General features: G+C 55.8%; 1 protein-coding gene across 2 annotated transcripts in view; it reads left to right on the plus strand.

Annotated features, from left to right (window-relative positions):
• Window positions 1-19,200, plus strand: part of LOC101087791 (ABO, alpha 1-3-N-acetylgalactosaminyltransferase and alpha 1-3-galactosyltransferase) — a 45,129-nt gene extending 25,929 nt beyond the window's left edge. Inside the window, exons 9-12 of one of the 2 annotated variants that reach the window (XM_045042763.1) lie at window positions 13,562-13,609; window positions 15,401-15,436; window positions 15,930-16,061; window positions 18,371-19,200. In XM_045042763.1, the coding sequence (XP_044898698.1) occupies window positions 13,562-13,609; window positions 15,401-15,436; window positions 15,930-16,061; window positions 18,371-19,058 (904 nt within the window). In that variant the 3' untranslated portion in view covers window positions 19,059-19,200. Of the gene's footprint in view, window positions 1-13,561; window positions 13,610-15,400; window positions 15,437-15,926; window positions 16,062-18,370 lie in introns of both variants that reach the window. The other variant, XM_045042762.1, reaches the window with a different exon arrangement.
• The last annotated feature ends 5,394 nt before the right edge of the window (window positions 19,201-24,594 follow it).

Consider the following 24,594-nt stretch of genomic DNA (forward strand, 5'->3'; position numbering starts at 1 on the left):
AGGCTCCCCGAATGTCTGTGTTCCATCAGGCTCGGGAAGATTTCAGCCATTATTTTTCCAAATATATTTTCCGCCCCAGTCTCCCTCTCCTCTCCCGTGATTCCAGTCACGCATAAGCTGGATCTTTTGATATTATCCCACGGGTCCCTGAGATGGTTTCCATCTCAATCCCCACTCTGTTCTTCACAAGAGAGGACCTGAGCTGTGCCTTCAGGATCCATTGGTAAGTCCATCTGCCGAGTTCCTGAACTTTCAGATACTGTACTAGCATCTACACTGGGCTCTTTGGTGGTTTCTATTTCTTTCTCTGAGGTTCATGGTTTTCTTTTCTTATGAACATACTTGTTTTCTTTATATCCTAGAGCATCACTCCTAACGGCTCCTGTAAAATCTCTGCCCACCACCTCCAGCCTCGGGGCCACCTCGGTGCCCGGGGTCGCCCACTGCCTTTCCCCGTGTCCTGTCGGTGTCCTGTTTGCTCATGCGTCTGCTCTTTCTGCATTGCCTCCTACACGGTGACGGTTCGCCGTGGACAGGATTCTGTTACAGTCTTCGGGAAAAGGTTAATTCTTTTGCGTTACTACAGCTTGGCTGGACTCCGGCTCAAGCTCCATCCCGTCTGTGGTGGGCGGCGTGACCAAGTTCCCCGTGGCTCTTTCAGGGTCATCTTGGTGGCTTGGGAGTCCACCCCACCCCCCACCGCAAGAGTAGTTGGTAGGTCAGCCCAAGGAATTTAGGACTTGCTGTTTCTGGATCTCTCTCTCCTGGTATTCCCCCCTGTGGCTGTGGCTCACCTTCTTCAAACCAGTGAGATGGGGATTTTTTACTGGCTTTTAGCTGCATGTCGCTGATGGGCACCTGACCTCGGACTAACTGCTGCAGGCAACAGGAGTCTCTCCTAGTGTTCGTCTCTCCTTCCAAGTGAAGGCTCCCCTCCAAACCTTTTCCTTTGGTCACTCTCCAGAGCCTTCAGGTGTTTGTTTTAAAAATTTCTTTTTAACGTTTATTTTTGAGACAGAGAGAGACAGAGCGTGAACAGGGGAGGGTCAGTAAACACGTGAGCCAGACACCAGACACAAGAGCACACGGACTGTCGGATTCCACGTATCATGTTCCATGTTATCCGTGTAACATCCAAGCACGGGCAGTACCCCTCTATGGTGACTAATGTCGGAAAGTGTTTGCCACTGATGGAGGGGGTGGCAGTTGTCTGGAAAAGGGACTTGATTGAGATGACAGAAATGTTTTTGATGCTATTAGAGGTGACTAAGGGTGTATTGTGTGAGAAGTAAGGGAGAGGATTCATTTTGAGCAATACCAAATAAAAGCCGTGCTGTCTAGTTAACAGTAAGTTTACAACCTATTGGAAATATATATGACCCCTCCCCCACCCCGCCCCATGGAGTCCCAAACCGTTAGACACTTCGCTTCCTGGTTCTTCTTCCCTTCTCCGATTGGAGGGCTTATTTTTGTGGGCTTTGCAATGAGCATGCGCCGAAGAACAAAGGAAGGACTGAAAGTCTGCGTCACCTCAGGGAATGTACGCTTGTTCCGGTCAGACTACTTCTTGCCTTACATGGGCATAGGCGACTTCCGGGGAAGGCCGGAACCTCTGTAGTGCTCAGCCAATGAGGGATCAGGGGAGGGACTTACCTCTGTAGTGCTCAGCCAATGAGGAACCAGGGGAGGGACTTGCAGGCTAGGGGATAAACTGCCTGCTGTAACCACCCTGAGTGTGTCTGTCCATCAGACACCTGCTCTTGCAAGAACGTGGATTAAAGCCTGTCTTCCTTGTACTCTGAGTCTCCACGTCCCTCCTTTGATTGAGTTGGTGGGCTTTTTTCTAACATATTGCACTTGCCAAACATATTTGGCATGTTATTGTATGTAGATTACGTGCCGATGAGAAGGACCAAGACTCTCCCTGTTTGTCAGTTACAGAATTCTAAATAGTGGGGTTTTATTAGTGTTCCAGGATCGTCAAAACAAAGCAGCAGAAACCAAGTGGCTGAAAACAACAGAATTTTGTTCTTGCCCAGCCCTGGAGGCCAGAAGTCTTAGATCGAGGCTGTTGACAGGGCTATGCTCTGTCCTAGATCCTGGGTCGAAAAGCCCTCCCGGCCCCTTCTAGCATCGAGAGGTGGCCGTCAACCCTTGGCCTTCAGTGGCTCGCAGCTTCTCAGCCCCGATCTCTGCCTCTGCCTTGCGCAGACTTCCCCGGACTACCCATCTTCAGGTGGCTGCCATCCCTTTGTGTGTCTCTCCTCTGCTTGTGATGCCATCAGTCATACTGGATTAAGGGTCCACTGTACTCTGCTGAGTACATGAGATGACCTCATCTTAGTTTGTGTCTTTCTTGCACCTGCAAGAATCCTATTCCAGATCAAGTCACATTCACAGGTGCCAGGGTTTAGACTTCAACTTACATTTAGGAGGGACACAATTCTACCCGTAACATGGATTAAATCAGCCTTTCTGTTCAAATGTTCCATATGTCTCCTACCTTTTTTTGTTTTCATTAATAGGTGTTTTTTTTTTTTTAGAGCAGTTTGAGGCACGCAGAAAAACTGAGCAAACAGTACAGAGTTTCTGTGTACCCCCTTCCCCCCTACATAATTTCCCCTGTTGCTAACATCTTGCCTTAGTGTGGTACAGTTGTTGTATTTGATATATAAGTCAACATCGGTGCATTTGCATTAACCTAAGTCCATAGCTTACATTAAGGGGCCTCTTTGTATTGTACATTCCAGGGGTTTGGAAAAATATGTAATGATAGGCACCTGCATTACAGCACCAGACCAAGAAGTCTCACTGCCCTAAAAAAAACCCCCTGTGCTCTGCCTGTTCACCCCTCCTCCTCGCCTGGCCTGAGGCACCCACTGATCTTTTCCATATGCCTACGGTTGTGCCTTTTCCAGAATGCCATGGAGTTGGAATCATACAGAAGGGAGCCTTTCAAGATGGGCTTCTTTCACTTAGTAACAAGCATTTAAAGTTCCTCCATTGTCCTTATAGCCTCATAGCTTTTTTTTTTTTTTTTTTTAAGTGCCAAATCGTACTCCATTATCTGGAGGGACCTCACTTTATTTATCCCTTTACCTCCTGAAGGACATCTTGGCCGCGTCCAAATTTAAGCAATTGTTTATAAAGCTGCTCTAGACATGTGTGTGCAGGTTTTTATGTGGACGCGAGTTCTCACCTCACTTGGGTAAATACCGAGGAATGTGGCTGCTGGATTGCACGGCGAGAGGATGTCTAGTTTTGTAAGAAAAAGCCAAACTAGCTTCCAGAGTGGCTGCACCGGCTGCATTCCCTCCAGCAATGATGGTTTTGGTGATTTCATCCGTCAGGTGTTGAAGGTGCCCAAAACCCCTGCAGTGTGAGGTCAGGCGACACACAGACACTCCCAAGTACCCCATCTTATCTGTGAATTGTGCTTTTTAAAATATGAAATATTGCCCTGAACTGCTTATTGTTTTCTGCTTTGAATTCAGCTTGGTCCTAGATCCGTGTTGTTCATACCTGCGTTCTCAGATGGGCCTTCTCTTGTCGTAGCCTGGCTCCCCGCCGAAGCTTTGAAAGCCGTCACGTGGTCTGTGCGTCTTTATCTTCTGCCAGGGAATTTCACCCCTTTGCGCTTGTGATCATCTGTGCATCTCGTGCTTATTCGTGGCGTCCTACATCTGTTCTCTGTTTGGCATTAACCGTTGAGGTTTGTAGTTCTACTTCACACACCAGGCATCTTTGTTCTCCTGTGGGATGGCCTGTCTGCCACCCAGGCATCCCCCTCGCCTGGGCCCCCTGTGACTGTTTCCTCTGCAGCGTCAGTCACCAGCCCACGGCTCTTCTGTTCCCTGCATTTGCCCATGGTGTGTTCCTTGTGCAAGAGACTTTGGGGTCTTTGTTTCCAGGTCTGGGATCACCTTTCAGTGTCGTTTGGGTATTTTAGCATCTCATCTCTGAGCCCTCGTTGTTGTGACCTCTTTTGTTATTATTTATGTATGTATGCATTTATTTATTTATTTATTTAAATGTTCATTTATTTTTGAGAGAGACAGAGACAGAGACAGAGCGTGAGTGCAGGAGGAGCAGAGAGAGAGGGACACACAGAATCCGAAGCGGGCTCCAGGCTCTGAGCTGTCAGCACGGAGCCCGATGTGGAGCTTGAGCCCACAAACCACGAGATCATGACTTGAGCCGACGTCGGACGCTTAACTGACTGAGCCACCCAGACACCCGTCTAGCGAACTGAACTCCTCTTAAGTCCACGTCTGACACTTTAGTGTGGAATGCCCTTTAATTCCCTTTGACGTGTCCAGGCTGAGCTCTTCAACTGCCTCCGCGAGCCGGGGGCCGTGTGAGCGAGGCTGCTGTCGCTGTGTCTCCCCATCTTGCCTTTGCTCGGGCCACGGCTTGGGCCACAGTGTCCAGAGCTTCGGCTTGCCCCAATGCCCTCCAGATGACCTTACGCCTGTCCCATGGTGGAGGAGTCCTCTTGGTGTCCCAGTTTCCCCAGGGAGCCACAGCTTGAGGGCTGCTGGTCTTGTATTGGCCCGCCCTGACTTGTGTAGCTGAAGGGCATGAGGGTAAGGCCGTTGCAGGGGTTTAGTTATGTGCCACTCCTTCAAGGTCATCTGCTGGCCAAAGATTAACCCCAAGTGGGGTTACAGTGACATCCAGAGAGCGGTGCCGGCTCCTGCCAGGCCCAGGGCAGTGCCGTCTTTCTCACGTTGTGTCTGAGCTGTCCCTGTTAGTGCACAACATCCCCTACCTGGAGAAGGGTGTGGTCGGAAGGTGGCCACATGGTTGCTCATCCAAACCAGGATGCTTGTAAGAGGGGACTCTAGTAATAATTGTGCAGGCCCATGAATCAGGACCACCCAGGATGCTGGGTCGAGGCTGATGGTGGGAGGCCAAGATGTGTGTGCTTTCAAGGTCGAAGACACAGAGGGGACGGCTAATCGGAGGAGGAGGGACCTGGACTTATGAAAAGCGTCAGGTGGGGCGCGGGAAGAGGTCTGGGGTGGAGAGCACAGATGGGGGAGTCTGTCTCCCTCACCCTAGGGGCCAGGGGAACGTGGAGAGCGGTTCCAAGATGCTGTCTTGTCTAGAGCACCCACGGGGCTATTTGCTCGTCACGCGCTTTTAGATCTCATCCGGGAACATTGTGGAACACATGGCAAAGAAGACAGCGTAAACCGCTTCCTTCATCTTTGCTTCTGGAAGCCCAGCTGGTTGAAAGTTTGCAGTCCAGGGCGTGGCTCTTCGCTCATTCAAAGGTGCTGAGGTGAAGGCGGTCATGTGCCACTGGGCTCATTCACTCCTTCTTCCTACAGAAACTCCTGGGGGGTCTACTCCCCACAGCACGGCTCTGAATGCAGGCAGCAGAGAGGCACAGATGAGACTTTCGTGCCCGTGCCCGGGGCAAACATCCCTCCCAGCCCATGCTAATGCTCAGAACTGGTCAGACTAGGTTCCTGGAGTTCCGTGAACCAGGTGAGAGGAGACAAACCTCCTGGGGGAATTTGTAGCTTTCTGACAGTGGATTGGGACTTGGCACGAGAATACGGGGCTGGTGCCGCGTGGCGCGCAGCGAGGGATGATGTCTTTTGTCTCCGACCTGGAAACCCCATGTCTTCCAGGGCGCAGTGGAGGCTCCGTTGTTAGCCGTTGTTAGTTTGCAGGTGGGGCCAAGTCTCAGGCGCTTCCTGGTTCTCCTCGAGCCACCAGGGACCAGCTCAGAGAGTTGGGACGCAGAGTTGGGGGTTGAGGAGAGCAGGAAAGGTGTAAGTGGCTTTTTTTTAGGGACAAGGGTAGGTTTGGGGCTCCAGCTAGTTCTGGGTCGTGATGGGGCAGTTAAGAGGGCAGCCTCTGGATCAGATGTCTCAGCTTCAAATCCTGCCTCAGCCTCAGACTTTGTGCAACTCACTTCCTTTCTCTGTGCCTCGGTTACCTTTTAAGGGTAAGGTTCAAGTGAAGATCAGTGAGTGGATCCAGGGAAAGCACTGGCCACAATGCCTGGCAGAGTGCAAGAGAAGGCTGTGTGCAGTTGAATGAGCACGCCAGGGTCCCTGGGGCGTGGGAGCACTAATGGCAGGATGGCATGGGAGGTAGGGCAGGTCACCAGGATAAAGAGGACGGGGCGCTGGGATACCCTCCACCTGAGGCCTTGTTACCCAGAAGCTCCCCGCAGGGTGAAGGGGCTGCTGACAGGATCCGACCTTTTCTGGGGTGTGTTTGTGGGGTGGTGGGGAGTGGTTGCAAATTTTCTACTGGTCAGGTTAAGAGTCCCAGTGGACCACGTGGTGGGACAGAGAGCGACCCTGAAATTGGCTGGTGGGTTGGTTTCTTGCTCCAGGAGAAGTGGTCTTCAGCTTGGGGACAGGGTCGGGACGATGGGGCGCAGGACTGGGGACCCAGGCTGGGGCTAGCCCTTGGGGTCCTGCCCGGGAGAGGGGGAGGGAGGAGGGGGGCGGGGCCGGGGTCGAGCTCGGGGGCGGGGCCGGGGGGTTGTTGAGGAGCACGGTGGGGCGGAGCGGGATGGGGCCTGAGTGGAGGGGGTCGAGCCCAGGGGCGGGGCCAGGGCCAGGTGCGATCCGCCGGCACCCACCTCGCAGGTGCCTAGCGGGGGTCGTCGGGGACCCAGAGATTTCCTTCCCCCGGCTCCCGCGCCTCACTGTCACTCGCGTGGTCGGGCGTGGGGGGAGTCCGGGCCGCGGGAGCCGCTCCACCCCCAACCCCCCCCCCCCCCCCGCCCCGGGGCAGCCGCAGGCGGAAGGTCGCGGAGGGACGGGCGCCCTGGCGAAGCACAGGGGAAGCGAGCAGGCGGCCGTGGGACACGGAGCCATGGCAGGGTTGCTGCGGACGCAGGCCGGTGAGTGGCGGGCCCCGAGGGCCCCGGGCAGGAGGGACCGCGCCCCGATGGCCGGGCAGGTGGGCGCCCCGGGCCGCGGACCGCGACGGGAGGTCAGGAGCCTCCTGGGGCCCTGGTGCTGGGAGCCGGCGGGCCGGGCTGGCGCCCCCGAGGTCCGCGGTGCCGGTCCTGCGGGGGTCGGGGGCCCTGCGGACGCCTGGGCCGCGCGGGGCCCCTCGGGGCCGGGCCGGCGGGAGTGCGCCCGGGGCTGGGGTGCGGGCAGCGGAGGGCGGACCGGGAGCCGAAGGCGAGAGCCCGGGGGCGGTGCGGGCCCCGGCTGGTGAACCGCCGCCGCGTTGCTGGGGACGAGCGGAGTTCCGGAAAGCTCCGTGGGGGTGCGGTGCTCACTCTCACTGGCCTCAGACACACTCACCGTTTGTTCGTGCTTCCTGTAAGCCCGGGAAAGCCTGGGTGGCGAGGGCTGTTCTCGGTTTACCGGCTGGAAGGCTGGTTTAGGGACATCTAGGTCGCTGTCCTGGGTCACAAGGCAGGGAGGGGCACAATGGAGTCTGGAATCCAGGTCTCCTCGCCTGCGGCTCATGCTTCCCTGCGCTCCTCCCTGAGCCTCCGTGTGCTCCTGTTGTCGGCTCCCTTTCTCCTCGAGAAATATTTTCCTTTTTCTTTCTTTCTTTTTTTAAGTTTATTTATTTCCAGAGAGAGAGAGAGAGAGAGAGAGAGAGAGAGGGAGTGAGAGTGTGCGAGGGGCAGAGAGAGAGAGGAAGAAATAGAATCCCAAGCAGGCTGGCCCGCACGGTCAGCGCAGAGTCTGATGCGGGGCTGGAACCCACAAACCGTGGGATCATGACCTTAGCGGAAGTCAGCTGCTTAACTGACTGAGCCCCCCAGGCGCCCCCTTCTGTAAAAATATTTTAACAGCATCTATGCAATAAACCCCACGTGAGGTGTGCAGCTTAGTCGTAACCCACCGGCCACCTGCAGGACAGTTGCTCTGGTCTCCCTGCTCGCCTGCCCCCCAGGCCCCAGGTCCTGTGCTGTGTTAGTTGGCCTCAGGCCACAGGGACCAAGGTTCTACCTGCTCTGGGACTCTTGAGGCCCAGGGACTCTGCCCTTGGTCTCCATACCCCTGAGGCTGCAGGGACGTCGGGCCCACAACTGACCCCATGCAAACCTGAAGACCGAGTTCAGATCTTTCGAGAAAACTGGCAAATAATCCCCATTCTTAGATTCCCTGTTCATTCGTTCAACCAATATTTTAAAATATTGTCTTAAGTTTATTTATTTATTTTTGAGAGAGAAAGAGGGAGGGAGCCATTGCAGCAAGATTCTCGCAGAGTCGCGACCCCGAGGCTTTTCTTTCTGGAAGCAATGTTATTGGAGCAGGCACCGCTTAGGTCAGTTGGGTTCTTACCTGAAGAACTGAGCCTACCGCCCTGGGAGGTAGTTTTTTATGTATATTTTCACTTCTTTGTCTCCCATATATGGTAACACGCAAACTTGCAGTCTGATTAAGTGGTCTCATGTTACAAGGTCGTGAGGGATGTTGTCACTTAAGTGGAGCCAGTTGCCTTGAGGTTTTTTTTCTTTCCTTAGGGAGGGGACCCGACCACAAGAGAGACTCCCAAACAGGTTCTGTGCTGACAGCACAGCCCAACGTAGGGCTCGAACTCATGGCCTGAGCCGAAGCCGGACGAATAACTGACTGAGCCACCCAGGCCCCCCTGATGGCTCTTGGTTTTAACGGTTTTATCGAAGTATCATTTATATACCGTAGCATTCGCTTAGTCACTTTGCAGAGTTTGTAATAGAGTTTGGAACTTTCCTCAGAATTCCCTGGTGTCCATTTGCAATCCCTCCCTGTTCCAGTGTGGCCCCACCCACCTCAGGCAACCACTTTGTTTCTATAGCCTTACCTTTTATGGGATTTTCATATAAATAGAGCCTAACGGGGGCCCCTGGGTGGCTCAGTCGGTTGGGCTGGGCGGCTGACTTTGGCTCGGGTCACCATCTCACAGCTCATGAGTTCCAGCCCCGCGTCGGGCTCTGTGCTCACAGCTCAGAGCCTGGAGCCTGCTTCCGATTCTGTGTCTCCCTCTCTTTTCTGCCCTTCCCCCACTCACACTCTGTCTCTCTCTCCTTCAAAAATAAATAAACGTTAAAAGAAACTTAAACAGAGCCTAATAACATCCTAATAACCTGTGATCTCTTGCATCGGACTCCTTTCTCTTGGAATGAATGTTTTAAGGCTCGTCCACCTCGGAGCGTGTATCATTTATTTTTTTTTTGCTGAGTCATTCCAGTGTATGGATGTACCCACTCATCGGTGGATGGACATTCCGCGAGAGTACAAAAAGCAGTACAGACCACTTTGTAGTTTTGTGGACAACGCTGTAGTGCGCATCGCGTTCACGTCTCTGTGTGGACCTGTGCTTGCGTTTCCCCCCGGGTGGTTACCTTGCGGAGGGATCGCCAGGTCGTATGGTAAATGTATGTTTAACATTTTAAGAATACTACCAAACTCTCTTCCAAAGTGGTTCCGCCATTCTGCGTCCCCATCAGCGGGGTACGAGGGTTTCCGTCTCTCCGTAGCCTCGCTTGTTCTTGCCACACGTGTCGGTGGAAAGGGGTGTCTCCCAGTGGTATTGATTTGCGTCACCTAATGACCAATGACGTTGGTGGAGCACCTTTCCATGCACTTATCAGCCGTTCAAATGTCTTTGGTGAAAAGTCGGTAAAAAACATTTGCCTTTTAAGAAATTGGAGTGTTCGTTTTCTTCGTTGTGTATGGAGAGTTCCTTAATTTGGGATGCCTGGTCCTTATGAGATGTATGGTTTGCAAATATTTTTTCCTCGTTCATGGCTTGTCTCTTCACTTTCTTAAGGGTGTTTTTGAATGCCAAAGTTTTAATTTTAGGGAAGCCACCTCACATTTTTTCTTTTATCGTTGGTGCTTTTGGTGTCCTACGTGAGACATCTCTGCTTGACCCTTGCTGCAAAGATGTAGTCCTGGGTTTGCTTCTAACGTTTGCCAGTTCGTGCCTTTCAAGGATGTGTGCATCTTATCCAGGCCATCTCAGTTGTTGGTAAACAGTTGTCAGTAGCGTTCCCTTCACATCTTAATCTCTGTAGTACTCTGGCCTTGGTGCCTCCTCTCCTGTTCCTGATTTTATCGTCATTTGTGTCTCCTCCCCACCCCCAATGAAATGCTTGGTTTCATTGTTTTTTCCCCTTGCTGTTTTCTATTTAAGTGATTTCCACCCTAATCTCTATTATTTCCTCCCTTTGCTCACTTTGGGTGTAATTTGTTCTTCTTTTTCTTCTTGTAGTTTCTTTTCTTTTTAGACATTTTTTTGGGGGGGGTGCAGATGAGCAAGGGCTGGGGCGGGGGAGAGAATCCCACAAGGGGCAGAGAGAGAGAGAGAAAAGGTGGGCTCACCCAAAGTGGGGCGTGAGCTCACAAACTGTGAGATCGTGGCCCGAGCCAAAGTTGGACGCTCAACCGACTGAGCCAGCCAGGTGCCCTCTCTTAAAGTGAGAACTTCAGTACCGACCTGAGGTTTTTTCTTTTCTTACCTAGGCATTTACAGCTATACATTTCCCTCGAAACACAGCTTTGGCTGCATCCCGTAAAGTTTGGCATGTTTTGCTTTCCTTCTCATTCAGCTCAGAAAATACTTCACTTTTTCTCATTGACCCATGGGTTACTCAGATGCGTGCTGTTGCCTTTTCACGTATTTGGGGGGTTCCCAATGTGCCTTGGTCATTGCCCTTGGAATCTCACTCCCCTGTGGTCAGAGTGCATGCTCTGTACGACAGCGGTCCTCTTAAATTTGCAGTGACTTGTTTTAGACCCCAGCACATGGTGTCTCTTGCAGGAGGTTTCGCGCACCTAGAGGAGAGCATGTGTTTTGCTATTGCCCGGCTGAGCGTTGTGCGGTGTGATCGGTCCGATCTCACTGGTGTGCGGTGTTCAGCGCTATCTGCCGATGTTCCAGTTATCCCATCCATTACTGACAGCAAAGTAGGACTTCGAAATCTCCAACTTAATTGTCGAGTTGACCATTTCTTCTTCAGTTGTGTCCGCTTTTTGCCTCGCATATTTTGGGGCTAGGTTGCAGGTGTACATGAATCTTCAGCATGGTCCTCTGTGCTCATTTCAGCGCGGCCACGTCCACCTCCCTCCAAGGAGAGGGGGTGCTTGGTGGAAAGAGGCCACAGGGAGGCCTGTGTAACTGGGGATCGGAGGGGATCCTTGGGCAGAGTGCCGGGAGGAAAGAATCGACCTCCTACCCCCCTGTCTGTGAGTGAGAAAGGAGAAGCCAGTCTTGGAGCGGCTCCTTGAGACGCTGCCTGTCACAACGCTCAAACCACCTGCTGGTGGGAGGCGTCCGCCATGGGGCTGATCTGAATCACATGGGGGGGGGAAGTGGGCAGGTTGGGAGGAGCAGAGTGGGGTGATCGGGGTCCCACTGCTGTTTTCCAGGGAAACCAAAATGCTGCTCACTTTGTACTGTGATCTTCCTCCTGATAACACTCGTCTGGGTCCTCTTGGGGTAAGGAACGTGTGCACCGTCCAGGCCTTCCAGGCAGCAACAACAGCGGTCAGCTGCTTGTAGGGTGCCGGGCTGCTCCCCACCCCAGCACCAGCGTGGTCATCGCAGGGCTGATGAGCTGTCCCTCCACACGCACCCTCCCGTTGGACCCCACCTTGCGTGGGAGCTGTCTTCCCCCAGCTCCTGAGCGAGGAGCCATGTGGCCGGGCAGTGGCTGGGCAGTGGGGAAGGCGCAGGGGAGCTGAGTGTTAGCTTGCAGATGGAGATGGTCTCCGGACAATGGAGTAAAGGCCCGCGGCTGCTTTCCCGGGGCTGTGCTGTCCGTGCACGGGGACCCTCTCTGGCTGCCGCGGGAGCTCACGCAGAAGCACTGTCTTCAGTGACTGCCCTCCTGCCGCCCCCTTGGGTGTCACCCGTGCTTTGGGTGACAATGGCTCCCAGCCCCGCCCAAGCCCTGCAGCTGTGCCGGGGGCTCTGGGCTCCCCGCGCGGGCTCCAGCCCCTGCTTTGCATGGGGATGGATGAACAGCCAACCCAGGTGCACCCTCCTCAACAGGGGCCTCTGGTGGCTCTTTCCACAGGGCTGGTTTCCTGAACCTGAGGAACTCGAGGCTGGGGAGGCAGGTAGGGGCCAGGTGAGTGGAGTGGAGGCAGGGTCACATTGCCCAACAGCCTCGGGGACTGGCTGTGTGCTGGGAGGGCAGAGATGGCTGCTGCCCCCACCCCTCAGGCTGATGCACCCGTGATCTGGGCCTCACCCTCTGCCCCCTCCGCTCTGCCCAGAGCAGCCAGGTCATTTCTGGGGCCTGGGTGGTCACCTGGGCAGGACTAACACCCACCCCACCCCACCCCGGGTCTGGCTTCAACCTGTTGGACACTTGGGTGTCCCCACAGTGACCCCCTGCTCCTGCTCTCAAGTCCCTGATTCAGTGAAAGGCCTCACCTCCCCCCACCCAGCCCAAGGTGGAAGCCTGGGCATCATCCTTGCCCCTCCCCCACCCCCACCCGCGCCCCACTCAGAGCAGAACTGCCGGTCAGTATCTCTCAGTTCACGCTCTTCTCTCTGCTCCCCCCGTCCTGCTCTGGGTGAGGCTCCCCCATCTCTCTGGCAGCCTCCGTGCCATCTCCCCATCCTCCTGCACACGGACCCACTCTCCTCCGTTAGCCAGAGTGATCTTTCCGGAACATATGCATGAGCCCCTCTGTGGTTGGCTCCCTGCCTGCCCGTCCTCGCCAGCCTCACCTCTCCCATCGTGAACCCCACCTCTGCGGTCCACCCGGGGGTCTGTGGTCGCCTGGCACGTGTCGTGACTCTGAGGCTTTGCACGTGCTATGTCGTCTGCCCGGACCGCTCTCTTGTCTGTCCCCTGCTGTGCGTCTGGCTTTTCCCCCTTGTAGCAGCCATCTGCTGCTTGGTCACAAAATACCCAATTCGTGGTGTGAGACCATCACAACCACTGAGCCCACATCTCGCCAGATCCTGGGGTTGACTGGGCTCAGCTGGGCAGTGTGGGCCCAGGTGTGTCAGGTGAGTGTAGACCGACGGTGGCTGGGACAGGGGCGGCTTGAAGGCCCCTCACATTTGCAGGGTTGATGCTGGCTCCCGCCTGAGACGGCACCCAGGGCTCGGCCTGGGCTCCTTCCCGGGTCATTCGGAGGTTCCCCGATCTGTGTCTCCCAGTCAGACTGTTCCCCCTGAGCACATGGCTTCAGAAGACCCACAGCCCCAGCACAGCTGTTCTGCACTTGTCGGGTCCTTGAGACCAAGGCCGCTGTGTGCAGGGCCCGGGGAAGGACCCCCTGATGGGAGGGGACTCGGGATGCCCACGTGGTCTGAAACCACCAGCTGCTCAGTCTCCTTCACTCAGAAGCATGAGGTGAAGGCGGGGGTCTGTGGCTGAGCAGAGGCCAAACCTGCCCCCGTGGGGTCTGACGTCACGTCTGGGGCCACGCGGGGACATGGGCCGGCGCCAGGCCCACTGCCCACAGTGACAGCTGTTCTGGCCACTTTCAGACGGACGGCCTCTTCATACCCTAGGCCACCACTGTCCCCCTCTCCTGGGCCCCCAGCCACCATCTATGAACCTGAGCCCTGAACTCTCCCGGTAAAGCCCCCACTCTGTGTTCTCATTCCGCAGCGAGGTGGGTGGAGAGCTGGATGGCCCGCAAGCAGTGACACTGTCCAGGTAGGACGTCTTCCCTGGGTGCCTCTGCCCCCTTCACCTGCTCCACAGCCCCAGGGGAGAGGCGAGAGTGCCTAGACAGGCTCTCTCCTGCGCCTCACATGGGGAGCACCACTCTCCTCCCCAAGACCTGGGTCAGACTTGGCCCTTCCCTTGAAGCCATGGAAAGATCCAGGGGTAGCTGGCGGTTTGGGTTTGACCAGCTGCCTGGAATTTGGCTCTTAAAGAGGGTCACCAACTGGCCTGCTTTGTCTGGGCTCAGAGGGGTTCCTGGGAAGAGGGTCTTCAGAGGGGATGAGACTGGGAAGGTCTCAGGCAGTCTCGTGAACTGGTGTCCGACGATTTTTTTGTTTTAATTTTTTTTAATGTTTATTTTTTTAAAGAGAGAGAGCACAAGCAGGGGAGGGGCAGGGAGAGGGAGACAGAATCTGAACCAGGCTCCAGGCTCCGAGCTGTCAGCACAGAGCCCGAGGCAGGGCTTGAACTCATGAACAGCAAGATCATGACCTGAGCCGAAGTTGGATGCTTAACCGACTGAGCCACCCAGGCGCCCTTGGTGCCCAACTTTCTAAAAAAAATTTTTAACGTTTATTTATATTTGGGAGAGAGAGAAGGACAGAGTGCAAGCAGGGGAGGGACAGAGACAGAAGGAGACACAGAATCCGAAGCAGGCTCCAGACTCCGAGCTGTCAGCACAGAGCCCGATGCAGGACTCGAACCCACGGACCGTGAGATCATGACTGGAGCCGAAGTCGGTAGCTCAACTGACTGAGCCACTCAGGCGCCCCTCTCGTGCCCAACTTTAAAAAACAAACAAAAAAAAACCCAAAAAAGAAAAAACTTTTAACCATGCAAATATATATGCCCTGAAATTTACCCTCTTGACCATTTGTAGGTGGCATTAGGTGTATCACCGTGTTGTGCAACCATCATCCCCGTCTATCTCCAGAACTTTCTCATCTTCCCAGACTGAAACTCTGTCCCCATCCCCCTGCCACCAGCCCCTGGTGCCCCATTCAGCTTCCTGTCTCCATGAACTTGATTTCTCCGGTCCCTTCTGTAAGTGGGGTCACAGCGTGTTCGCCCTTTTGTCACTGGCTCATTTCACTGTGCACGGTGTCCGACGTCCGCGGGTTCACCCATGGGGTGGTTTCTTGCAGACTTTCCTGCCTTTTCAAAGCCGACGCCCTGCTTTTAAATGCCACCCAGGAAATGCAAAGTGCAGTCATTATGGACAATGACAGACGGCCCACTGGCTAATTTTTCCTCGGGCTCCACGACACTTTAGTCTGGGGCAGGACCGCTGCGCACACATTTTCCCAGACTGCACGCCGCTGTCGGGGCTGGGCACGGGTGTCCCCCTCTGCAGACAGGAAGCCTGGGCCCCGGGAGCTTAGAGACCTGCTCCGTCACCCAGCCGGGGAGGCAGTGTCAGGTCCAGGTAGACCGTCTGTGTGTCTGACTGCCGTTCCCTTGACCCAGCTACTTACTTGGGTGAAATACCTGGGACAGTGGCCACTTCCAGCCCCTCCCACCACGGTGAGATCTCTCCCTGAGGTTATGAGGGAGGGAATGCACCCCAAGGTCTCCACTCCCAGTTTCGAGACCGTGAAACCAAGCCACAGAGGCTCCGCCCTCCTTCAGGCCCTGGGATTGTGTGCAGGAAGCGCCCGGTACAGCTCCTCCTGGGGGGACTCAGAAGCTCAGTCACCTGCGGCAGCTTCCCAGCCCCACTGACTGAGGATGTTCATGCCATCTTCCTGCAGACTCCCATTGTGCTGTGTTTTTTTTCAGGATGGTTTACCCCCAGCCCAAGGTGCTAACACCCTCGTGAGTAAACTTGCTGAACCCACCCCACCTCCCGCCCTGAAATTCACCATATACACTAAAAGGTGGTTTCACTGAAAACTCGGCGGGAACTTGCTTCGGCAGCTTCTGAGTCTGAATTTGGAGCCCACCAATTCTTCTCCGTCCTTTCTCTCTCCACCAAAGAATGCCCAAGGGGCGCCTCCTCCTTCCCGGAGGACGGTCCCCGCCCCTCGCCGGCAAATCCCAGCTCCCACGCTGAAGTCCAGCAGAGTCCAGTGTTCGCTAAGGGCTGCGAGTGATTTGCACGAGTCTGAGTTTTGATTTCCATGTCATTTGTTTCTTGCACATGTGAAGGCCTTCTGGAAGGAGGGTCAGCCCTGTGGGTCCCTGATGGGGTGGAGGCTGGGTGGGTGGGGTGGGGTGGGGTCCCGGGTGGGGGTGATGATGCGCCAGGGCCCTCCGTTTGTTCACTGTCATGCTACTGACACCGGGTGGCTCTCTTGTGCCGCAGTAGGAAAGATGTCCTTGTCCTCACCCCTTGGCTGGCCCCCATCGTCTGGGAAGGGACCTTCAACATTGACATCCTGAATGAGCAGTTCCGGCTTCGGAACACCACCATCGGACTAACGACGTTTGCGATCAAAAAGTAAGTAGGTGACGGGGCGCCTGGGTGGCCCAGTCGGTTCAGCGTCCGACTTCAGCTCAGGTCAGAATCTCGCGGCTCGTGAGTTCGAGCCCGACCACATCGGGCTCTGTGCCGACAGTTCAGAGCCTGGAGCCTGCTTGGGATTCGGTGTCTCCATCTCTCTCTCTGCCCCTCCTCTGCTCATGCTCTGTCTCTCTCTGTGTCTCAAAAATAAATAAACATTAAAAAAAAAAAAGTAACTAGATGAGATGACAGAGGGTGGGGACCGGGATGCAGGAGAGACCGAGGACATCAGGTCTGGCTGTGTGTTCAGCACACGGCGGGTGGGGACCCAGCCTGTCCTCCTAGGGGTTAATGTTAAGATCCACGTGTTCAGCAGTCTCTCCGGGCTCAGTGAGTGGACACCACCTGGCTCCCTTTCCGAAGGCTGCACGTCACCCAGGAAGGCAGCTCCAGACCCACCAATGACCCCAGGTTGCTCCTCTGCTGAGTCAAGGAAGGAGCAGAGCACCCCAACATCCAGGTGGCAGGGGAGCCCTCCTCCGGCCACAGTAGCAGAAGGGAGGAGGCTGTGTGCTTCCTTGGACGGGTAGGAAGCCAGTGCCTGTGGAGCTGGGCTCCTGTGTGCTCCCTTATGGGTGACGGTCATGGAGGGGGGACAGCCAGGTCAGGCACAGCACTCGGTGCCAGACCCCAGGCTCCTGTGAGGGAGCTGAGCAGTGAGGCCCTGGGACTCCAGGGACAGGTGACTTCCGCTGAATGAGCTGGGCAGCCGCAGGTAAGTGGCGTGGTCTCTCTGAGCCTCTGGAAAGTGGGGTTGACGACAGGATCCTCTCTCGGGATCGCCATGGGGGAAGTGAAAGCTCGTAGGTGCTGGGCCTGCGTGTGGACAGGTGGGGCTTCCTCCCTCCGCAGAACTCACCCGAGACCCCAGAGGATGGCCCTGAGGCCTTTGCAACCCCTTTCCCGGGTCTTGGCCCCAAGTGCAGGGAGTAAGAAGGGCACAGGGTCGCCTCAGAATCCTACTCCAGTCCCTGGAGACAAGCGGCTGAAATCACCAACCAGAAGCTTCACTGCCCAGGCTCCTCGGCCAGTGCCAGTAGCTCTGACGCAGCACTGCCTGCTGCGCGTGCGCTGGCTGTCCGCGTGTGTCCCCTCTGGGCTCCGAGTGCAGTCCCCAGGGGGTGGGCAGGTGGTGGGCATGTCCTCAGAGGAAACCAGACTCCCCGAGTCGAGGTGTGAACCCACGATCACATCGGCTGGGTCTGGACTGCCCCTGGTGACCTGACTGGTGGCTGGGCAGGGGTGTGTGTGAGTGTGTGTGTGTGTGTGTGTGTGTGTGTGTATGTGCGCGCATGTCCCCTATTGAAACGGAGTGCCCACCTTCCCTGTGGGAGGGGTTTCTGGGCCAGGCACCGGGAAGTAGCCTTAGGGCCTGCTCAAAAAACTGTCACCGAGGGGCTCACCGCACTTGCCCGATGACGGGGGAGCTGCTGTGTGCAGGATGGGGAGCAGCGAGCCCCCTCAAAGAGGGACCAGCCATGGGAGGCGGTTGGAGAAGACTTCCAACCTCTTGGGGTTGCGGAGATACACACCTGGACCCGGAAGCTTACACGCTCGGTTCAGTGCTGGGACCCGAGCAAGCCCCCTGTTCCTCCAGGGGCCCTCTTTGGCCTCCCCTGGCCACATGCTGGGCCTGAGTCCTGATCTGGGGGAGATGGGGGGTGACCCCTCCCCGGAATACCCGCCATTGACTGAGGGCCCAGTAGCCTTCAAGGGAGGGCCCTGCAGGGGCAGACACAGTCCTGGGGGGCCAGGGACCGACCACTGAGCCAAGAGGGGCAGGTGGCCGGCCCTGCAGGTTCTGTGAAGTCTGAAGTCTGCGAGGGCACGTTGACCAGAGCTGTGCCCAAGGGTCTTGACTCCCTCACAGCAGGTGGGAACCTGCAGGGGATTTGCCAGGGGCGGGTCCTGCGGGTGGAGGGGGTCTGCCAGGGGAGCTCGGCACGGGGGTTCGCTGCTGGCTCCAGCATGCTGACTCGTGGCTGCACGGGTTTCCAGCCTCCTCCGCCTCAGGCTCGCTCCCCTTTGTAAGATGGGGCGCTGATGGTCCCCCGTCCCCCGGGGCAGAGGGTGCGGAGGCGCCGCGGGCAGACTCGCCCAGGACAGGCCGGGACAGCAGCTGTTCCTTAAGCAGCCCAGGGTCTGCCTCCTCGATAAGGCGCACAGGTCCGCGGCCCCCGGCTTTGGGCTCCTGCCACCAGCCTCTGGCAGCGACCCTCCTCCCGCCCTGTCCCCTGTCCCTGTAGATACGTGGCCTTCCTGGAGCTGTTCCTGCAGACGGCAGAGAAGCACTTCATGGTGGGACACAAGGTCACCTACTACGTGTTCACCGACCGGCCGGGGGATGTGCCCCGCGTGCCCCTCGGGGAAGGGAGGCAGGTGGTGGTCCTGGAGGTCCGGAGCTACTCGCGCTGGCAGGACGTGTCCATGCACCGCATGGAGATGATCAGCAACTTCTCCCGGCGGCGCTTCCTCCACGAGGTGGACTATCTGGTGTGCGCGGACGTGGACATGAGGTTCCGCGACCATGTGGGCGTGGAGATCCTGTCCCCGCTCTTCGGCACCCTGCACCCCGGCTTCTACGGGGCGGCCCGCGAGGCCTTCACCTACGAGCGCCGGCCGCAGTCCCAGGCGCACGTCCCCAGGGACGAGGGCGACTTTTACTACGCGGGAGGCTTTTTCGGGGGGTCGGTGGCCGAGGTCCTGCGGGTCACGTCGGCCTGTCACCAGGCCATGGCGGTCGACCGGGCCCACGGCATCGAGGCGGTGTGGCACGACGAGAGCCACCTGAACAGGTACCTGCTGGACCACAAGCCCACCAAGGTGCTGTCCCCCGAGTACCTGTGGGACGAACAACTGCTGGGCTGGCCCGCCGTCATGAAGAAGCTGAGGTATGTGACCGTGCCCAAGAGTCACCGGGTCATCCGGGACTGATGACGGGCTGGCCTAGTGTCCGTCAGGGGTGCCACCCTGACCCCAGCCGTCAGAGCAGATGGCCTGTCGCCGCTCCCTTTCTCTGTCCGGTCGTGGGACATGGCCGAGGCCTGGCGCCGCCCGCATCCGGCACGGGCACAGTTAGGCCTGACCGGGGGCCTGCCGGGGGCGCGGCTCCAGCAAGACCCCTTGCTCTTCGGGTTCCTGGTCAGAGTTGAAAGGTCGCTTGCAGCCGCGGGCAGCACGTGAAGGTGAGGCCGGATCAGGACCCCCTTGGCTGGCGCCTGGCTTCCCGGCAGCCTGGGCACAGCCCGCCGCCCGCTGGGGCAGGACTGCCCCCCCACCCCCTGGCCTCCCTCAGTCCCTGCGGTGTTGTGGGTGTTGCACTTGCCCAGTCACTGCCACTAAAATGTTTCTGGCGGATGACGGGTATTGCGGCTTGTCCCGCAAACCTGCCTTGTGCGCTTCCTCGAGGCCCCGGCCAGGGTGACTGCTGCAGTCTCTCCGCCTTGCGTCTCCCTTCTCACATCAAGCACAGGGCGGTCCGTGTTGCCACTGCTATTTCTCCGTGATGTTGGCCAACTGTTACAATTTCCATGTCACTTGCTGCTGTAAACACCTCCAATTTTATGTCGGATGCTTTTCTATTTATTGTTTTATTTTTGTAAGGTTTATTTATTTTTGAGAGAGAGAGAGAGACCATGAGCTAGTGCGGAGGGGCACAGACAGAGGGAGACACAGCATCCGAAGCAGGCTCCAGGCTCCGAGCCGTCAGCACAGAGCCCGACGCGGGGCTCGAACCCACGAACCGTGAGCCGAAGTTGGACGCTCAACCGACTGAGCCCCCCAGGCGCCCCTATAACCTTGATAATGCTAACCATGTTCAGGTGTACAATTCAGTGGCAATAGGTACATTCACTGTTCTGCAACTGTCCCCTCCATCCATCTTCACGACTTTTTCGTCACCCCAAACTCTGTGTCTGCCCACTAGACACTAACCCTCCCACACCCATTCCCCTCCCCAGGCCCGGCACCCACTGCTCCTCCCACCCCTCTGAATCTGACTGTTCTCCGTCCGTCATGAGCGGGGTCCTCCAATATCGGTCCTTTAGGGACTGGCTTATTTCCCGTAGCACAGTGGCCTCAAGGTCGGTCCCCGTGAGCCTGGACCTGACCCACTTTTCCCCCAGAGGAGTTGCTCAGCTCTGTCTTGTCTAACCTGAGCCTCCTCAGTCCCCTGTGCTCCCCTCATCTTCCTCCTCAGCCTGAAGGACCCCAGGGCCCCGTCCCTTGGGCCTCATCGATCCCACCCCATCCGAACCGAACCGTTCAGTCCAGATGCCAGACACACACCCCTGGGGGCCTCGGGCCTCCCCTGCCCACCCGTCCGTGTCAGGTATCTGCTCCTCCCGAAGGAGTCCCCATGTCAGGAGAGAAACAATAGGTCCAGACCCTTGGTGTCATCTGTGACTTCTTGCTGGCCACCAACTCTCCCAGTGGTGAGGTGGCTACCGGAGGGCACTAAATGTTCAAAACATTTCAAGGCATATGTTAGTCTCGGCTGCCTAAGGCAATGGCTGAACCGAGCAGAACGACTGGAAGAAAGGCCGAATGGTGAGGAGCTTTAGGGAATAAGGACCTAGAACCTCTGGCCCATTATTCCTGAGCCTCTAGGACGCTTGCGTGCATGGGCTGGGTGCATGTTCAGGAAAGACCTGAGAAGGGTCCCGGCTCTCCCCTCTGGTGACTGTCAGACTCTGCAATTAGGAAGTAAAGGTCAAGGCAGAGTTGTAAACAGCCTGGGTGGCGTGGAAGGTGTATCCTGATCTTTGCAGACCATCTCCTCCCCATCTGTAAAGACTGGAGGTTGTTTTCTTCTTTTGGGGGGGGCGGTGGTTCCGGGTGTTTAAGGAAATGTCTGCCCAGTGAGCACCACATTCACAGAACAGACACTTCGGTGAGCACACACGACAAGGAATACAGATTTTACACAATTAGTTGGGAAATGTCACTACAGTCGCAACTACTGCGAGCTGTGCCAGTAAACCCTGGAGGGGAAGACTGATATTTGAGTTGTACATCATACTATTCAAAATGTCAATTTTCAACAAAAACATTTAAAATTTTTTAAATGTTTATTTGAGAGACAGAGAGACAGAGACAGAGACAGAGCACAAGTAAGGAGGGGCAGAGACAGAAGGAGACACAGAATCCAAAGCAGGTTCCAGGCTCCAGCTGTCAGCACAGAGCCCGACATGGGGCCCGAAGCCACAAACCATGAGATCATGACCTGAGCTGAAGTTAGACGCTTAACCGACTGAGCCACCCAGGTGCCTCCCCCAAAACACTTTTTACAAAAAGTTTATTTATTTATTTTGAGAGAGCGAGAGAATGAATGGGGGGGGGCAGAGAGAGAGGGGGACAGAGGATCCTACCTGGGCTCTGTGCTGACGGCAGAGAGCCTGATGCGGGGTCAAAACTCACAAATCATGAGATCGTGACCTGAGCTGAAGTCGGATGCTTAACCAACTGAGCCACCCGGGCACCCCAACTAAAAAACACTTTTGAGATGTGCAAAGAAACAAGAACATGGACCCCGTAGACCGTTGAAAACAAAGCAATTGACGGAAACCATTCCTGAGGAAGCTCATGCATTAGACTCTCTAGACTTACTTAAAACCAACGATTTCAAATATGCACAAATACCTAAAGGAAACCACGAGAACAATACCCCCAGGGAGAAGATAACAATGGTGAATGCATTAGGAAGTGTCCCTTCCTCTCTTTTTGAGGAATCTGGGGACAAGTCGTGTGAGTTCTTTGTCAGATGGTTGGTAGAATTAACCAGCAGTGAATCCTGGCACTGAGATTTTCTTTGTTGGGAGGGTTTTGATTCCTGATTCAATCTCTTACTATAGGTCTATTCAGATTTATTATTTATTCTTGAGTTGTTTTTGGTAGTGTTTATATTTCTAGGAATTGATCCTTTTTTTTTTTTTTTAGAGCGAGGGAGAGAGAGAGAGAGAAGTGGGGCTGACTGGAACTTGTGTTTTACGTGAAGTGGGGCTCGAGCTCACCTGATGTGGGACTTGAACACACGAATTGTGAGATCATGACCTGAGCCGAAGTCAGTCTTAATGAGTGAGCCACCCAGGGGCCCAGAAATTTACCTGTGTTATCTAGGCTGTCTGATGTGCTGGTGGAAAACTCTTTGTGGTATCGTCTTATAATCCTCTTTATTTCTGTAAGGTTGGTAGTGATGTCTCCATGTTCATTCCTGATTTTAACAGTTTGAGTCAACTTCCCCCCCAACCCCAATCAGGCTAGGATGGGGCTACTATTATAAACAGCAAAGAGAAAACCAGAAAATAACCAGTATTGGTGAGGATGTGGAGAAATCAGAACCCTCGTGCCCTGTCGGTGGGAAAGTAAAATCTGCCACCGCTCTGGAAAGCAGTGTGGTGTTTCCTCCAGCATTAAAAATGGAACCGGCATATGATGCAGCCATTCCACTTCTGGATACACATGCAAAGAATTGAAAGCAGGATTGTGAAGAGTTATTTGCACACCCAAGTTTGCAGCAGCACAATTCCCAGCAGCCAAGAGGCAGGAGCACCCCAGTGTCCACCTCCACCAGTGGGTGATGGATGAACAAAATGTGGTAGGAACGTGCATTGGTACATCACCCAGCTTTCAGCGGGAGGAATTGCTGCCACCTGCCATGTGGGTGACCCTGAGGACAGGATGCGAAGTGAACTAAGCAAGTCACGAAAACACAAACGTTGCATGGTTCCATTTCTATGAGATGAGGCATGTAGAGTGGTCGGCCTCACAGAAGCAGAAGGAGCAGGGTGGTTTTGGGGAGCTGGGCAGGAGAGGGTGACCGGGAGTTGGTGTCCACCGGGTATAGAGTTCCGGTTCTGCAAGATGCAAAAGATCTGGGCATCGGTTGTGCACCACTGAATACGCACCGTGATACTGTGCTTCACGGTAAATATATATTTGGTCTTCGCCCCTGTTTCTGGCACAGATTTCCCCAATTTCCTGAGTGATGAAAACCGTGACACTGCCTTTTGCTGTGTTCATGGGTGGCTTTTGGACTCTACCTGAGGGGGGAGGCTGGCTGCTGGGGGAGCCAACCCTGCGATTAGATGGCTGGAACTTTCCATCCCCTCCCCCCACCTCTGGGGAGGGAGAGGGTCCGGAGATGGCGTTCGGTCCCCACTGACCAGTGATCCAATCAATCGTGCCCGTGTAACGAAGCATCCCCGAACGCCCATCCGACTGGTGAACACGTGGAGATAGCAGAGAGCCTGACATGCTCGGTTACTGTCACGGGGCCCGAGTGTGCACGGGCACTAGCTTCGAGGGTCCCAACAGACCAGATTCGACCACTCACCGCTGACAAAAGCCAAGGGCAGAGAGACACAGGAAAGGGTGGTGACTCAAGAAAGGATCCATTTCGGTGAAACCGGCGCTGGGAAGACGGGGGGCTGACATCCCAAGGTGCTGCAGACAGTCCTGGTGGTGGTTCTCTCTCTCTCTTTTTCTTTCTTTTTTAAATTTTTTTAATGTTTATTTATTTCTGAGACAGGAGAGACAGAGTGTGAGCAGGGGAGGGGCAGAGAGAGGGAGACACAGAATCGGAAGCAGGATCCAGGCTTGGAGCTGTTAGTACAGAGCCTGATGCGGGGCTCGAACTCACAAGCTGCGAGATCATGACAGGTGCCACCCCCTTGTGAAGTTTTATTTGTTTCCTTGGATTTTACATGAGGACAATCTAGGACAACGGTCAGTGGGTACTTGAGGTGGACAGTGAAGGTCGGGTTGATCGCTGTCTTGGGGTCAATCCCGCGGTGTCTTGCTGACGTCAGGGACATCCGTCCCTGTTGCTTGAGGGTTAGTTTGGCTGCCCTCAGGGTCTTTGGCTGGCGTTACGAGATGAGCTGGGAGGAAGGACCCGATCAGTCAGGAGCACAGATGATGGGCAGAGAGCAGTGGGGCTCCGAGCCCCCGCTGCACCTTGCCCTGTGCTCCCCATCCCTTCCGCCCGGCTGGTCCCGAGTGCTGTCCTGTGTGACACACGGGCGATCTAGGAGGTGACAGGCTTGTCTGAGTTCTCTGAGCCGCTCTAATGTTATTCGAACCCGAGGGCAAGGTTGTGGGAACCTCGTCTCTATAACTCAGAGACGCGGGCGACCTCTCTGCCCGGCCGTTGAGTGACCCCTGAGTTGGCCGCACAGAGACTCCAGGGGCCACACACAACAAAGGAAACAGACCTCACGTGGTTCAGACAAGTCACAGCCCCGAAAAGCAAACAGTAGCAGCTTCACGGAGCAGCGATGATGAGGCTCGGGGAGCGGGGGCTGCAGAACTGAACGGTGGGCAGGTCGCCAACCTTCCACTGGAGCCAAGCCCCGCCCCCTGCAGGGCCGGGTCCTGATGGCTGCCAGATGTTCCACCTGCTTCTCCCCAGGGCCCAGGCTGTCCTCCCGGTCCTTCCCAGAGACTCCAGGGCCTGCGCTGGCCTCCCAGT

This window comes from Felis catus, chromosome D4, assembly GCF_018350175.1.
Source record: "Felis catus isolate Fca126 chromosome D4, F.catus_Fca126_mat1.0, whole genome shotgun sequence".
Taxonomy (NCBI): domain Eukaryota; kingdom Metazoa; phylum Chordata; class Mammalia; order Carnivora; family Felidae; genus Felis; species Felis catus.